The following is a 17,892-nucleotide window of genomic DNA, read 5'->3' as shown; positions in this document are numbered from 1 at the left end:
TTTGTTCTAGTGCTCCTGTGCGTGGGCATGAGGTCTCCAGGTGTGAGTGTCTCGGCCTCGGGTCTAAAGGCAGTCTCAACACTGCTGCTTCTTCACAGGAGGCCTGCATGTGGGTTCCAGCTCCACCTCTCACCACTGAGGAATAGTAAATGAACAACTGGAATGACACTCTGGGTGCATTGCTCAACATGTGCTTCAGGGCCTTTAAGCAACTTAAAAGATCAACAAGCCACATGGAGCATCAGGAATCCATGCACAAGAATTGAGCTCTCAAGACCTAAGAAGACTATTTTTGGAGCTCTAGCAAGTATAGTAAAGGGGAAGTAAACACTCATGGAGCTCTGAGAAGTATGGTCGGAGGTTGGGTACTTCTTCAATGATGGTAGTTTACCTCCAATTTACTTTCTGGATAATGAAAATGGGTCCAAACATATTCCGTGGTAGTCTGTGATGGTGGACTGTTGCAATCCCAGCAGACTTTTTCTCTCTGCACTGCCTTTACTTCACAGGGCACTGCCCACACGACACATCCTGCAGTTGATCTGACTTCCATCTTCCATTGTTCTTGGGGTTTTACTACATAAAAGCTAGCAAACTGAGTGTACCCAGTCCTGTTGCTCAGTTCAGGCTGACCTGGCCTCACCTACAGTCTATGTGCCATTACACTGCACTCAAGTCCTTGGGGCCCATTTCCTCCACCCATCTGGGCAAAGTCAAACTCTGCTTCTGGTCACATCAGGATACCTTCTTTCTAAGCCTGCTGCCTTTCCAGTTAAAGTGAAGCTGCATGCCCAGCAAGTTCCTGACATTCTGTGCTATCTGGTTCTCAGCTCTGCTTTCTCTTTCTAGAAATCGCACATGCATTCCAACTCCAGGGTCTGATCTCCAATTCACCTCAGGCTTGCTTTCTCATTCTGTGCTCCCTAGCCACCTACATTCTCACATACACTACGGATATTCTTTCTTGACATAAATTTCTGGCCTGTATTTATATTCACTATAAAACTAGAAGACTAGAAAACATGTATAGGCAAAATAAACAGTTTCAAATATACATACACACACACACACTTTAAATACAGTAGGTTCTGGTTCAGGAGGGACTGAGAGAAAAACTGCCTTATGGAAAGGAGTAGGGGATAGCAAGAAAAATAACATTTTGGTGATTATTAAAATTAATTTGGTTTCTCAGAGACCTTCTAATGAGCTGAACAAATTAGGATCAAGTTCTCTTAAGGGTCAAATCTGTTTGAAAATGTCACTGGGAGAAGATCTCTTGGATTGAATTGGAATTGGGCTTATATCTCCCCACTGTTAAAACTGTTTATAAGACAATAATACCTACTAATTTAAATTAAAACTAGAAGTTACTTTTATTATTAATTAATTCTATTTAAGCAATTTGAATATTTTTAAATATAATTCAGAGGCACAGTTCAATGACATGTTTTAATGGCATGTATCCAAGTTGATTAAAAAGTTTCTAAGTTCAGATTCCTAACTATCTACAGGAATTGTATTACTAGGCTTATTTTAATAATTTTTGGAGGCTCGGATTAAGAGAAACTTTTCCCCCCAAAGAAGTTGGAAAGAAGAGACAACTTCTAGAAGAGACAACTCTAATAATTTTTTCCTAACATAATGCTTGATCTTTAACTCAAGCAGTTCATGAGATAGTTACCACTTTAGAAAAGTAAGTAAGGATGAGCTAGCTTCAAGGTCCAAAGTTGAGTGGGCTGTTTCCACAACATTTCACCATGTTGGAAACAGGAAATAATGGCTGTTCTCACAGGCTTACCATTTCATTTCTTTTTAGCTCTTCAATAAATTTGAATATGTATTCAAATATTTGTATGTTTATGCAAACTTTCATGTAATAACTTCTATAAATGAAAAATACATCTCTGAAGAGAATCAAGAATTAAATATCATCCTCCATATTTCCAAGTCCAGTTTTTGACTCATGTTGACTTAATACTGGCATTTAAAATTGGCAAAATATAAAAGCATTACATAGAAACAAGTCCTGGTTCATGGTTTTCTCTAACTGATAGATACTTTACATAAGCACATGTATGTGTACAAACATATTTGAATGTCACCTGAATGTTCAAATTTGTTAGTAGCTGAACACACAAAATTTGAAGTATTAGGTCAAAATCTCTTGACCAGAAAATGGTAGAACATTTAGGACTTAACAGTTATTCTGCACTAACAAATGACCTGTAACAAAATACTTCTGAGAATATCTAGATCAGAAATAATTTGACAAAAAATGGAAAGGGGTTATTTACAGATGCCAATTTATAATTCTGGGAATTCTGTAAGAGTAAGAATAACTAATGTAAATCTGTATTCTTTAGCTCTTTGTATTGTGTTTCAAATGATAAATATTATGTTATTATGTATGTAAGTATCAAAATCACAATTATACAAATTCATAATTCTTTTAAAGAAAGACATTTATGATCATGTGGATAAAAGCCTGGGAATCTCATTTCCAAGACATTAAAACCTATGCATGTTAATTAAGAGGTTCCATGTGGATTCAATCACTGTAGGTATGGGCATGGTAATTCATATATAAGCAAGTCTTGAGTGTCTTTTTTTTAAGTAGGGCTTCTAATAAATTTATTCAGGAGTTACAGGTATCTATGGATATATTCATAGATAAATGTATTGTCATGTATGTTACATGTAGTTCACACAGATGTTATATATGTCATACAGCTTACAGAAAGAGTCACACATTTATATACACATACACAGACATATTTATCTACTTCTCTACCTTTCTATCACCTTGGTTAAGACACCCAAGTTTTTTCAGGGACTGAACTTACATAAATCCAGTGATTCAGAGACCTAAAGAGTAAGGCTGCCAAAACCCACAAGACATGTTTGTGTACAATGAAGCAATCTCTTTGCCACTTAGCAGTCCTGAGTCTGCAGGGCTGCAACATAACCCAGCTGCAGCATATCCAAATTCATCAGATAAGCAGCCATAAACTGTTCCAAACAGAGATCAAAAATCATGGGTCGTGTAGTAAGAAATGCAGCCTTTCCTACAAGGGGAGTCCTGGTTGGTGACATTTTCATTGAAATAAAACCATATAGCACCCACTTCTGAAAGAGGGCCACAAAACCTGTGATAAATTCTTATAAAATATGGATCAAGAGGGACCTTTTTCACATGGGGAACACACAAAACAATAGCTCAATCCACTTGGCCTTGAGTTTGATGAGCCACTCTGCTTCAAGGTGGACAGAGTCAATGGCATGGGACGCCCAGGGATGTTGAGGCTACAGCAGGTCAGCGGTATCTGCCACTAATGTAAGACTTTCATGGATATAAAGAAGGATGGGGTCATTTGGGGTTTAGAACCAAAGGTCTTAATGAGCAAGGCAGGCTGCATAACTCTTCTAGCAGACGGCTGATGAGTTCCTAGAAACTGATGTAACTGTAAAGTTAGAAACCAAATAATTTATAATGTTTTCTTCTTTCAGGATCATCTTCTCAGGCACCAAGATTTATTCTGATGTCCCTGGAAAAATGTAGCTCTGATGGTTCCCTCATGTTCTACCTCCCTACCCCCACCAATGCCTGAATGGCTCTCCACAAACTATCTGTATTCACAGTAGTGAATTTTGAGCTCACTGCCTAGAAATACTTGGGCACTTTTATGAGGCATGATGAATTTTTTATTTAGCACAGCAGTGATGAATTAAATAGCACCCCAAAGGACTCAAAAGAGTTCACGCCTCTCCCTAAGTGCCCATGTTATATAACCCTGCGGCTTAAGAATGTCTCTAATGTTTAAGACCAATAACATCACCATCTGCCAGGGGTGGGGGTGACCTACTTAAATTAATTACTTCTTATAAAATAAGCCCTCTGATACTACATGGTGATTCTATATCAACTATTAAGTGCAGATTCTAAATGAAGAGAGATACTCTATGTAAGGTACAAAGCACATTCCAGGCCCTCAGTAAATATCTGTTCTCTTCGCGCTTCATTTACTAACACAAAACTTTAATAACCACACATTCTCAAAACTAAAATTGTTAAACTGGTAAATAAGGTGATGTGACATTTCAAAAAGTCTCTAGCATCCCTCTTCCTGCAGCGCTGACTTGAGACCCCCCTCTCCAAATTCCTCCTCTTCCATGCAATCTGTATGTTACCATCCATCATTTCATTTTCCTGCAAGTAATCTTCATGATGCAGTGACTTCTGGCAACACACAAACCCTTTACTCAACTTTAAAGCCCAGTGACTAAAATTTAAAATCATAGTCAAATCTGAAGCAATATTCTACCACTGGTTTTGAAAAGAAAGTAGGACAAGAAGTCAGCAAGCCTTGGGTGTCTCTTTGGAGACTGAGTGGTAGTAGATGCTGTTGAGGTCTGTAAGTGGAAAAGCTCCTGGATTAGCAGCCACCAGAGTGTAGTGGGGTGGGTTCATAAAAGCAGCAGCTCTCAGGAGCAACATCCCCTCACAGTACTAGATTTAGTGAGAATGGATAGCTGAGGCATCCAAGACTAGAGCTCATCATGAAATTCAGGAAGCACAACAGCTCAAATACAAGACAAATGCTGTGACTCTAGGCAATGTTACCTAAGGGATAGTCCAAGGGCCAGCACTGCTCAAAGATGGCTAGTCTGTGGACCATCACTAATCTACATGTGAAAGCAGGCTTTTAAAAATTATTGTAGCAATTTGACAATTTGTTTTATCTGCTAAAACTGAAGTAAAATATTAGTGCTTATATGTTCTACCTGTTCTTGTTGTTTCATTTTGCTAGCATGGGCCAGCCAGCAACAGACGAGGGTGTGGCCCTGCTCAGGAGTCTGTGGGGCCCTCTTCCCGCTCCTGCCTGGAGCAGTACCTATCTTTTGTGCTGCATGTGGAACAACAGCCCTCGAAGCAGCTGTCCACTTATGCTAGAGGGTAAAGGGATCCCAGGAAGGGCTAAATCCGGGGGAACTAATATGGGGGAAAGGATTCCAAGGGGTGATCAGGGTACAGAAACAACAGGACAAGTTATTAAGCAGAAAAATAATAAAAGAGAAACCTACACAAAAAGGATGACAAATTCCATGCCACTGAGTTCTACCAGAAAAACGAGGTATTTTACTTTTTGAGTTGTTTTTCTCCCCGATCAGATAGCATGACCACCAACCCTCTGAAACAGCACCAGCCACCTCCGTTCAGTTTTTTAATAAGAAAGTTTACACGAGCCCACCAGGAAAGAGATTCTGGCTCTAGAAGCAAGTGGTATAGTTAACTCTGAAGAAGGAGGATGCCATACCCTGACAGGGCTAATTAGTGATGTGCTGCCTGCCTGGAACATATGTTCCAGAGGACATGAAGAATTGGCCAGGACCAATCAAACCAGTGACCGCAACCCACTTCTAATGACTCACTTAGGAACAAATTGATATCATCAGAATGCTCTTAAAAAAAAAAAAATTATATATATATATATATATATATATATATATATGTATGTATGTATAAAATTAGTCATGAAGAAGACTGAGTTAAACAACTAAAGAATTTAAAAGTCTTGGGAATACTTCCATCTCTTCTTCCAGAATAAAAAGGAAACTATAAGAAGGGAACAAAAGGGCTTGCAGATAGTCAACAGGATGAAGGAGGGTGTGTGGTTACAGCACCAGGATCGATGCCTTCTGGTAAGGGACAGAATTTTACCTTACTTTGCCACCATTTTCTTTTCTTTAATTTTCAAAATTATAGCTAGGTATCACCAATTAATTTTTTTTGCTACTGAGGGTTAAACCCATGTGGTAATTTATCATTGAGCCACATTCCCCAGTGCTATTTATTTTTACCATGAGACAAGGTCTCACTAAGTTGTTTAGGGCCTCACTAAGTTGCTGAGGCTGGTCTTGAACTTGTGATCCTCCTTCCTCCTGCCTCAGCCTCCCAAGTCACTGGGATTACAGGCATGTGCCACCACACCCAGCCCAATCAAACAATTCCTTTTTTTTAAAATCTGCCTGTGAGATCTATTTCTTTTTATTTTTAAAAAAAATTTAAATATTTTTACTTGTAGATGGATACAATAGCTTTATTTTATTTATTTATTTTTATGTGGTGCTGAGGATCAAACCCAGTGCCTCACATATGCTAGGCAAGTGCTCTACCACTGAGTTACAACCCAAGTCCAATTAAACAATACTTAAAGTATGACCCGAGTAGATCTTATTTTCATATTGGTCCAAAAGCAAGAAAATCAAACATAAACACATTCATGCTCTAAATAGTTTGTGTCGTCTGCCACCATTTCCCTTGGTCAACCTGGAGACAAACACGCAGTTCTACTACTTCTAAGAATTAAATTCATTTCACAGGAAGGAACTGGTCAGGGAAAGGGAAAGAGTAAAAGGATTCTCCCAAGATGCTTGTGTCCTGTTAAAGTTCCTATAAGTACAAAAGAGATCTGAACAGTCAATGACTGTTGACTGTAAAAAAGGGACTGGGGGCAGGCAGGAGCGCAAAGACAGAGAACCATTACATATAGCTGTCAATGGCTCTCAAGAGGGTTAATGGCAGGTGGCTTGGACTAGACTCTATGAGGACACGAAGAATAGGAGAAATGGTCTGGCAAGAGATATAGCTTAGATGTAGAACTGACAAGACTGGAAAGTGGGTTTGATGTGTGAAATACAGGAAAGGAAGAAATTGAGATGAATTACATTTCTAGTTTGATAATTAGGTTGGAGGTGGTCACATTTATTGAAATTACAAAGTTTGGTTGCAAGAGGGTAAAGACAGAAATCGAGAGTTCCATTTTGTATATGCTCAGCTTGAGACGTTTCTGAGATGCTCAAGTGGAGATGTCAGGAAGGCACTGGGTAAACCAGTTGGGAGATCTGATAAGAAGCACTGGATGGAAACATAAATGCAGAAAACATGAGCATAATCAGGGAATAACTGAGACTACCTAAGGATACACAACAGAAAGAGAAAGAAAGATACCCAGAACTAAGCAAAACAATCAATTAACTGACCAGAAGAGATCTATATTTTAAATGAGACTGGGCAATTTGCAGGATAATTCTTTGGCCTGGTCCTGTTCACAATTTTTTTTTTTCTAGTTACTTAAATAAAGTCAGAAGGCTGGCTCCTTGGATTGGGGGTGATATTCACTCAATCATTTATATTTACATAGAGAGACAAAACAAAATCTCTTCCTTAAAAGACACAGGTGGGTTAGTGGAAGGAGACCTACCAACCCAGGTAATGGTAGTAAGGCACTCAAAAAGAACAGGTTCAAGGCACAAAGATGCAGCTTAGACTGAGTGGAAGGGAGGAAAGACAGGAAAGGAGAGGAAATGTAGAATGCATTTGACAAAATCATGCTATGTGCATGTATATAAATATACTGCAGTAAATTCCATGCAGACCTACAAAACACCAATTAAAAATAAACAAACAAACAAACACGTAGAAGACCAGTAGAGCAGAGGAAGAGGAATAGGAGGAGGGAGGAGAGAATGGAAAGAGGGGGCATCGGGGACTGAAATGGAGTAAATTAAATTCCATGCACATATAATTATGTCAAAATGAACCCAACTATTATGCACAACTATAATGCACTGATACATTTTTCTTTAAAAAAAAGAGAAAAATAAAGTTGATAAAAGAAGGGACTCTAGGACCATACTACCCCCACTCAAAACTCATCCCAATCACTTACTGTATAAGTTTAGAAAAATCACTTAACCTTTCCATGTCTCAATTTACCCATCATAAAATGGGGATGACAAAATATTTACCTCACACATGTAATAGGCTTAAAAAGCACAATGCCCAGTGCATGAGAGGTCCTCCAGGGACAGCTACTAGATGACAGTGGTCCTAAGGGAGGGGGCAGAATCAGAATCTGTCAGTTTCTTAACAGATTCTAAAAATAGACCAAAATGAGTAAAAATAAACATAAGATTCTACACATAGGTTTAAAATAATTTTGTCAAACCATACTAGTTAGAGAAGATTTGACTGAACAGATATTACATGCAAAAACCCTACAACAGCTTGCCTGATGAAAATATAAGCTGTGTTATATCAATAGAAGCCTAGGGTCCAGAGAATGACAGATGACAGTGCCACCATACACCATAACCGAGACCAAACCTAAGCTGTTGTTCACTTCCTGGTATGCCATTTTAAGAAGCTCACTGACAGATTTAGAGGTTTCCAGAACAGAATGGCCATGACAATAAGGGATTTGCGAATAAGATCCAAATCTCCTTTAACATTAGCTCTCATAAGCACACTGCACTTTTCCTTCACTACCCTTATAATTTGTATGCAATTTGTATATATATATATGTGCATAGATACATACAAGTATGTATGGTACAGAGCTTTTGTTTCTCTCATTTACTGGACTGCAGACTTGATAAGGGCCAGGATGGTGTCTGCTCAATAATGTATGACCAGTACCTAGCAGAGCACCTTTCAACAATTAGGTACTTAGTAATTTTTTTTTTTTTTTTCCTAAATAAATGAATGCATATCACATGAGAAGTTTTTGAAGAAATGGAACTTTTAGCCCCAGGACGTTATGATGGTTGACTTAAAATAACTGAATGTCTAAAGAAAAAAAAGCTGAATAATTTGGGAAGGTTCCAGAAGGCAGAGTTAAGACCAACAGATAGAGGCAGAATTTGATTCAACTCTAAGAGAAGAAGAACTTTTAGATGAACCTGACAAATTCAGTGAGCCACCTTACAAAGTGGTGAGATCTCTGTCACTATAAAAGGAAGAATCTGGTTGACCCATGAGGAGGGTCTCATGTGGGATCTATTCCAACTGCGGGATGTCATGCTTTCTATTACTTAAGAATTTTACATGCCAGTCTCTTTCCCTCCATTCTGTCCATCCAAAGTCTAGAACATGCATAACCCTGCTAAGTAACAGTGAACCATATCTCCAAGCACTCAAGAAAGAGAGTTGGACACCTGCCTAACCACTATTTTTCAGGTACACAGCAGACAGGAAGGGGGTACTCCTATAGGAAATGGACTAAAGAGTCCATGGAGAAGGAAAAGCCATGTCAAAGCAGTGAGACTCTCAAGGCATAAATCTAAGAGCTTATGAATGGATTTAGCAGGTCACTGACCAGCTATATCAAATTCCCTTCTCTTGATCAATGATCAATATTTAAGTCTGATAACTAAATAGACATGCAAAGCACAAACATTTAAAATTCCAATTTTTGCATACTAAAAGAAATGACCAATTAGGAGGTTCTGAGTTATACAATGAAAAAATTTTTTTCAGATAAACATTATGAAAATACCCGTTTCCTCAGCCTCCTCTACTGCCTCACCAGCTCCATCAATAGTAATTTTAACCTTTCCAAGTATGGAGTCAGACAGGGTAACTCTTTTGAAGTCTTCCAGATAGCCGAATACCCTAAGTAAAATCACCTTCACCCTCAAGGTCACAAATCAGATGAAAGCATCAGAAAAGAAACACAATCCCTTCCTTTGGGGGTTTGTCTTATGGAGAGGTTACCAGATGTCTAAAATATAAGTGTGTGTGTGTGTGTGTGTGTGTGTGTGTGTGTGTGTGTGTGTGTGTGTGTGTATCTCTAGTCTCTAGGGCTCAGCAAGAGACTTGAGTGAAATTAAGCATTTTCCTGATGCCTTCCTTCACTTATTAACAGAGACAAGGTGTGGTTGTGGCCTTTCCAAACTAGAATAATTTGGCATTCCTTGGGGAAATGGATCAACTCTGTAAGATCATACAGGCTGTGAGGTCTTGGAGAAAAGGTGAGGCCTTAACACATCCAGAGACTGTGTTAGAAGGAACAGAATCCAGCACCAGACCCCCACATTGGTTGGAACCCCAAATGGTATCTGGCTTCTGTAGATGAAAGCTGTAGCGAGTCTTCCCCATAAAATACAGCCTACTCTCACCACAGCCTCCTGCAAAGCAAGGGTCCCAGCGGCTGGGGATGGTCTTCTGAGGCAGCCCTGCCTGCCCTCTCGACTGTCGTCATTCAGCACAGCATTGACCTTCCACCAAGAAGGTCAGGTTGTTTGGTGGTGGCCTCACCTGTTTTTCCTGCTCCACTTTCCCCTGTAATGAGAATACATTGATCTTTATCTTGATCTCGGAGGGATCTGTATGCTTCATCTGACAGGGCGAAGCTGCAGGGGAGAATGGAAAAAGAGTCCTTAGAATTCAGCTCGTTAGAACGTTTTATCAGATATAACTCTGGATTTTTTAAAGGGCCACTCTGATATGCTTTAAAATATGCTGAGACATCACATTTTATTTCCTCCAAATTCTTTCAACAAATCAAGAAATTCATCCTTTGTGGCCCATGTTACCCTTTCCCAAGCATTCTCTGTTAACCAAAATGGCACTGATTTATTGGACCCTGTGAGTAGTCCAATACCCTCCCTCCATGCTACACTGATGACTCTTTTTATTAAAAATCTACGTAATTCAGAGAACCAAGGAGAAAACATTACGTCCCATGTCTACAACTAGATACTGTTGAGAACTTTCCAGGCAACACACTAGAGTTTCAATACAGTGAGGAAACTAGACAATGCACAGGAGTTGAAACATAATGGGGGGGGGGGGGGCGCGCAAAAGGACAGTCAGTATAGGTAATGAATGATTGGATCAGGAAGATGGAGGTTGATTAAAAAAGAAATAAAATATGAGTATCTCCAAAGCACTTCCCCCTCCTCCAACCTGCTGCCAAGGTTACCTGCCTCCAGAGAATTATTCCTCCCTGCAAGCAGTCCTTAATGGGTACCCCTGAGTGGCTCCCTTCCTTCCCGTACCTTTGAATCACTCCCCACACCTTTGAATCACTCCCCACTTTGGTCATGTAGGCAGGATGGGAGGAGGGGGCATGAGAACAAAGAAAATCTAAAATCAATCTATCTCTCTCTCTCTCTCTCTCTCTCTCTCTCTCTCTCTCTCTCTCTCTCTCTCTCTCTCTCTCTCTCTCTCTCTCCCCCCTATCCTTTAAATAAAACTTTTTGCTCTTGCCTCCAGGTTTCTCAGCTGTTCAATTTTCAACAAGGGGGGGGGGGGGGGGGGAAACCTCTCCTCAGAACACCGGTATCATCTCTGGTCTCATTACCATCATAAAACTACTACATTTACAATAAATGGAATCTCTTTTAAGACCCACCAGGCACTATTGGATTTGATATGGTTCTTGTCTGGTCGCAGGCTCCCCAGTTCCTTGCCCTGACATCACAATGACACAAGGAGCCTCACCAAGGAAGCAGGCAGTCCTCCTGCTGACCTACCCCTCCTCAAAATAAGATAAATTTTAATAAGATAAATTCTGATCCCCCTAGCTAACTTAAAAATACTTCTGGCAATATGATTATATATTTAAAATAGATAAAGTTCTTCCTTTAATTCATGTGTTACAAAGCCCTTACTGAGAGTCTATTATGCATCAAGAACAATCTGGATATGTGGAGATTAATCAACATTCAGACTCTTCTATGAATTCTCAGTCAAAAGCACAGAAATAATAAAGAGGAAATATCTAGTCAATACACTGAGCCCAAAGGTAAAGACATGCAAAGAACTATAAAATGAGACAAGGACCTCAAGGGTATAGAACCTGGAGTAAAGAGAATCTTCAAGAGGTGGAAAAAAGTGGTCCAGCATGGTGGTGCACTCCTGTAATAGCAGCAACTCCAGAAGCTGAGGTAGGAGGATCACAAGCTTGAGATCAGCCTCAGCAATTTAGAGACACCCTCAAAAGCTTACCAAGACCCTGCCTCAAAATAAAAAAATAAAAAACTACTGGGCATATAGCTCAGTGGAAAAGCTCCCCTGGGTTCAATTCCCAGTAGCAGAAAAAAAAAAAAGAAAAAGAATTAGTTAGGCATAAACAATGTGATGATATAATGGAGACAGGCAGGAGAGAGGGCTTATGAGCAGTTCCATGTCCCTGGAAGGCAGAGCATAAGGTAGAGGGATGAGAGACGAGCTGGTGAGACAGACAGGCAGATTCCAAATTAAGAACAACAGAGGAGACAGAAGCCACACTGCAGGACTGTCAACAGGAGAGTGGTTAGGTTAAGGTGAGACAGTCATTAGAACCAACAACAGCAACATTTACCATGTACTAACTGTTCCCAAGTCCACTGTGCTTAATCACTTTAAATCTCATAAAACAAAACCAGCACAAAGGAGCCAGAACGGATGCCGGATCTTCATCACTGGCATTCGGCATCTCTGCATTTGTGTGGGATCATAGGGAGACAGGGGAGCATGAGAGGAAGGGACACTAGCGAAGAACAGTGACGCGGGGAGAGGTCAGATTTGGCCACTAGAATACAGCTTTCCCCACCACTTTTCTTCTGAAGGTGTGTGGAGGCATTATATCTAGTGGATATCTCCAATGTGCCAGAAGAAGAAGGGGTATCCTTATATTCATAATTGAATTTAATATTCAACAAAGCTCTGCAAAGTAAATGCCAGGCATCTTAAGGAAAAATCATCCTGAGAGATAACAGGGGAAGCCCATGATCCCTTTCTCAGGAAAGTGCCTGCTAACTTGAACCCAGAAATACTGGGAACCACATTCTTCCTGCTTGTACAATGATTTTTTGGCATATCTTTTATTTTCCAGCTGGACTTCAGTAAGATCCTAAAAGAGTCACCCCCAGCCTTGTTTTGTAACCTTCACATCAACAAGTCTATGGCCTTGGATGAAATAAGTAGAATCTAAACACACTTTTGAATAAATGTATCAATCAAAGGAAAGGGAGGCATCAAGAGTATAATGGCGAACGAAGTCTTTACCAGCTAGCTTGCTCATTTGAACAGGGTACGCCCGATCTCCTTCTGTCCCTCAAAGCCCTTCAAACCATACTCTATAAAACGAAAGCCCTGCTTGAGATCCAAGGCAGCTCAGTGGTCTCAGTCTTCTCTAGCATTCTTTGATTCCCAGGGTAGAAGCAAGCATCCCCCTTTGTGAACCACTGCATAAGGGGGGCGGGTAGTAGGGAAAGGTGCAAAATGGAGGCAGAAAACATTGTAGATGTGACCTCTGGGCCCCAGATCTGTATGTACGTCCCCACCTAGATGACCTCCAGCAAGTCATTCTCCCAGGCTGAACTTGTTTCTTAACACATCAACCACTTTAGCAGAACAAACAGAAGTGGATGAAGGTGCTTTGAAAGTATCAAGCCCAGAATGAATACCAGAGCACCTTTTTGTGTCATACTTAGTTATGGAACCATCCTTCTATCCCCTACCAGAAAGAGAAGCTTCTAGTGGATCAGGGGCTTTCTATCAATTAACCTTTATACCATCCACAGTACCATTAGCCTAAATCGTAATCAATACCAAGATACAAATGAACGAACGAGTGAATTTCCTCCAAGCAGGGGCAAAGCCAACACTGGAGGAAGCTCCATGAAGAACAGTGAACACTGAAATTCATTTCTTCTACGGCCTTCATGCAGGCAAGGAAAGCTTTGCTTATATCTCTTACTAGCCTGCTTCCCCTCCCGCTCCTCCAACTTCCAAACAATAGTTCAGAATGCCACTTTCATTATCATCTTTGGCAAGCAATGCAGGAAAGCACACTTCGGCAAACACAAGTGCAGTTTTCCAATCATACATATTTACTGAACTCATCATGGATTGTTTAATTCAGGCCTTTGAATTAGAGTCCTCCTGGGACTACAATTTACCTTTATACATCATCCAAAGTAATGGAAAATGACTTCACACCTGAATAACCACATAACATACACATGTGTGCATGCACAAGAGGAGATCACCAAATGACCCTCCATGGATCTACTGCAAAGTAAAATACCTAAGCTGAACTAGCTTATTTTTTTGTTTGTCCAAAAAGAAGTAGTCATCCATAGGAACTGGTTCCAGCACCTTTCCCTGCTCGTCCACCCCACTCGCCCTGGATAACAAAATCTGCAAATGTTCAAGTTCTGTGTGTAAAATGATGTAGTATTTGCATATAACCTAAGCTTATTCTACTCCATAGTTTAGACGTGCAATACCTAACAATGTAAATACTATGCTAACAGTTGTCAAACTATATTGTTTGGGGAATAATGGCAAGAAAGTCTCTATATATTCAGTACAGATGCAATTTTCTTTCCTAATAATTTTGATCCTTAAGATTGGCTGAATCCATGGATACAGACGGTGAACTCTATCCATGTATCCCTGAACCTAAAGACAGGGCCTGATTCCTCTAATGGAGAGTATGATTTAACATAAGACAGAGGCTAAGGTATTTAATTGTTAAGGCTCTAGATAGTCAATGACTGAACTGACATGACACTTTACCAATGAAAGTATTTCAGCACTGAAAAAGTTTGCTTGTGCTGCTGACACACCCATCTCAAGTACAGTATAAATGTCATCACACCTACTGCCTGCAAACACAGGTTTTTTTTTTTTAAAGACCAAGTGGAGGGCCCTGAAGAGAACGCAAGCCCGTTCCTCTTCCTTTCTGGCAACATTAGCACATACCCAACCCCAAGGCCAACATTTATAACTGTAAACTGAAACCACATGCCAGTCCTCCAAACCTCTCTATAATTAAGGAACCTAAATAAATCTTTAGAGAAGTTTTAGTTAAAACCAGTTGTGACCCATATGCTTCTCATTATTTTGTGACCATGTCAGCATTGTTATTTACCACACACAGAAATGAACGGTTAATTATAATACGATGACGATAACGTAAGGGGGTGAGCATGGTTTCTGACCCACCACATCAAGAACATGTACCAGCTTCTTCTGCCCTCTAGTTGAGCTGCAAGAACAATAGGGCCAGCCCGACATTTACAGGCAGCTCCCCTTTCGCTTCCAGAGCAGCTACCCGCTGTTCATGAGCATCAAGAATCCCAGCACCAAGTATGTTCACTGCAAGTTTCCAAACAGCTGTATCTATCACTGAGGTTTGGGGCTCATCTGTTGTTTTCCGTCAGGGTGGAATGCTGGGTCGCACGTTCAACGTTGTCCAGCTGGTGCGTGCTTCCTCTTCCATCTTACTTCTGCTCCGAGTGTTAATCACAGTGCTTCTGTTTTCATGGTCATCACGGGCAATGGCAGGGCTTCTTTTCCAAAACTCCATGCTCCCCACCCTGCCATTTCCTTTCTAAGTTTGTTCATCCAAAGTGTAAGACTGAAAAAATGCCTGTGAAACCCAATATATCATCACCACTACCTAAAGCTTCTGCCCTCCCAGGCCCTGCCCTATGGTTCAGCCTCTCCAACTTTTCCCTGATGAGCTGAGAATTCATTCTTCAAAGCATGCTCGTCCATTCTTAGGACTTCTACTTGGTTCTCAGTACACTGACCAGAATAAAATTTGTCTCAGGCAACTCCTGAACTTCAATGCCTTATCTCTATCTTCGTATTTCAAGTAATTTTCTTCAGAGGCCTTCAAAAATGGCACTCCCTTTCATTCAATCCTGAATCCTGGTGCATTTTCGAATCACATCAAAGAAACTTCCCTCCTGAATTCAACCCTCCTGAAACAACTCTGTCTCAAAATTCTAACCTACAATTGAGAAGTATAAAACTCAACTATTTCTTTTCCTTTCTAGCTCTGGATCAGTCCCAAACACTAAGTGTTTCTAAACTAAGTAACCCAAAAATTGTTTTTAAAAAATGCCTAATCTCCATGTGCTCCACAATTCTAACCTCATATTGAACTTAATCAAGGGCTGACGTACTCCACAAGAAGGACACAGAAGAGAAGGAAAAGGAAGAACCTGGAGGAATTTTTCTATCTTGTTTTTTAAGACAAGTCACCATGTTGGCCTTACTGGTAAAACATTTTGTCAAAATCTTTGTATCTGCAATAGTCTCAAACTGTTTATTCAGAAATGTTTGCCTACCTTTAAAATATCACCTTGTTAAATCAGTGTTCTGCCCTTCCTCCAGACAGGCATCCTATCATATCTTAAGGGGAAGTAAGTTTTTATGGTTTTTTGCATTTTTACTCCTGGAAAGTTTAACTGTGCTCTTGTCTGATTACAGTATAAGCAACAGTAAATTAACTTATTTTATACAATACAGTATCTCCTTGGGGCTGCAACACTGATAAGCATTCCTAACTACCCAAGCTTCAAAGCAAGAAAAGAGAGAGAACAAAAGGAAGCCCTTTCAAAGTAAATAGGCAAAGCATACATTATGAAGTAAAAAGGAAAGAATGTGAAAACATTCTTGAGATTGGGGGAAAATGAATGGCTTATGGACCTACAATCAGTTGGAACCATTTCTACATTTTACCTAAAATGATACAATATTTACTGTATATGGATTTTGAAAAGTTAAGGATGTCCAGTGCAGTCCCTAAACAACCACTAAAATAGTAACAGCCAAAATAATGGGGGGGAAGTATGTGAAATATGAAATAAAAAATAACAATAAGCCAAAACAGGGCAGGAAGAAAGGAAGAAAAACAGAGGGGGCAATCAGAAAATAATTAAATGGTAAACTAAACCAACCACATGAATAATTACATTAAATGTTAATGGACAAAATACTCCCAACCAAAAGGCACAGTATGTTATAATAGCTATTAAAAATAAGAGTCAAGTGTGTGCTAACTGTAAAAGACAAACTTAAAGTATACCATGCAAAACATTGAGGGGTCAGTGAACACTGTACTTTTCTTATCTTTTTTCTTTTTTTGCAGTGCTAGGGATTTGAACCCAGGGCCTGTGCTTGCAAGGCAAGCACTCTACCTACTGAGCTATATCTCTAGCCCCCTGTACTTCCCTGTACTTTTCTTTTATACATCTAAACTAAAAACAAATTCCTATTTGCCATTCCAAAATAAAAATGAAGCTATACTATGACATATAACAGCAAGTGCAGGTAAGGCTTGTATTAAAAATAATCTATAACTTTCTAGGAATATTTTATGAACATTTAATTTCTAAGTTCATAAAAACTTTTAAATTCTAAACAGAAGTAGTCCCATTGCTTTGTTTTGGCTACAGAGCTGGAAATGCCCTGTTTCTATTGGCTACAAATAGAAATTACATCACTGGGATGAATCATTTAAGATGACATCTGTTCTGGAATGACAATAGTGAAGCATCAAATAATAGTTCAAAAGTCAGGCTTTAAAACAGGACATGATAAACAGGCACAAAAAGTTTCTTCTTTACAACCTGACTGCTTTTGAGAATATCATGCTAGCAAAATAAGCCAATCCCAAAACATTGAAATGGGAATGTTTCCTCTGACATGTGGCTGCTAATTCACAATGGGGGGTGGGGCAGGACTAGGGAAGAATAGAGTTACTTGAGATTAGGTAGAGGTGAGTGAAGGGAGGGGAGGGGGTATGGGGATGAGAAGGATAGTAGAGTGAATCAGACACTATTACCCTATGTACATATATAACTATCCGACCAAAAAAATGAGAAATTATACTCCATTATATATGATGTACCAAAGTGCATTCTGTCATGTATAACTAGTTAAAACAAATTTAAAAATTAAAAAAAAAAAAAGCGAACCTGCCCTGCCCCAGGTCTGATTATAGACTGCTGGGTCAACTTCATGCATAACAGGTCTCTCGTTATTTTTTATTGGGTCACTCAAAAATGTAGTTTAATCTTGACAATCAAATGTAATCACTAAGAGGACAAAATCACAACGAATGTTCTCTGTATGTAAAAAGCACTGTTAAACATATAACATGTTATAATGTTTCAAGGAAAAATAGAAATCCTGTACAATTGGACAAGAAACTCTTTTTACTTCAGCACTAGATTAAATAAGAAAAAAACACTTCGTTTTCAAAAGTTCACAAGATAGTTGCAGAAAACAATTCAGACCTTAAGGTTTTGTCTTCATTTGAG

At 39.6% G+C, this 17,892-nt stretch overlaps 1 protein-coding gene across 4 annotated transcripts in view; it reads right to left on the bottom strand.

The window, feature by feature from the left end:
• The window catches only part of MYO1B (myosin IB), a 170,673-nt gene that overhangs the window by 76,979 nt on the left and 75,802 nt on the right, over positions 1–17,892 (bottom strand). For all 4 annotated transcript variants that reach the window (XM_079135084.1, XM_079135086.1, XM_079135087.1 and 1 more), the window contains exon 4: positions 10,100–10,194. In XM_079135084.1, coding sequence (XP_078991210.1) covers positions 10,100–10,194 — 95 coding nt within the window. The remainder of the gene's footprint in view (positions 1–10,099; positions 10,195–17,892) is intronic.

Source organism: Sciurus vulgaris (genome assembly GCF_902686455.1).
Source record: "Sciurus vulgaris genome assembly, chromosome: 3".
Classification (NCBI taxonomy): Eukaryota; Metazoa; Chordata; class Mammalia; order Rodentia; family Sciuridae; genus Sciurus; species Sciurus vulgaris.
Note: the sequence above shows the minus strand (reverse complement) of the source record. Positions and strands in the feature narration are given on the sequence as shown.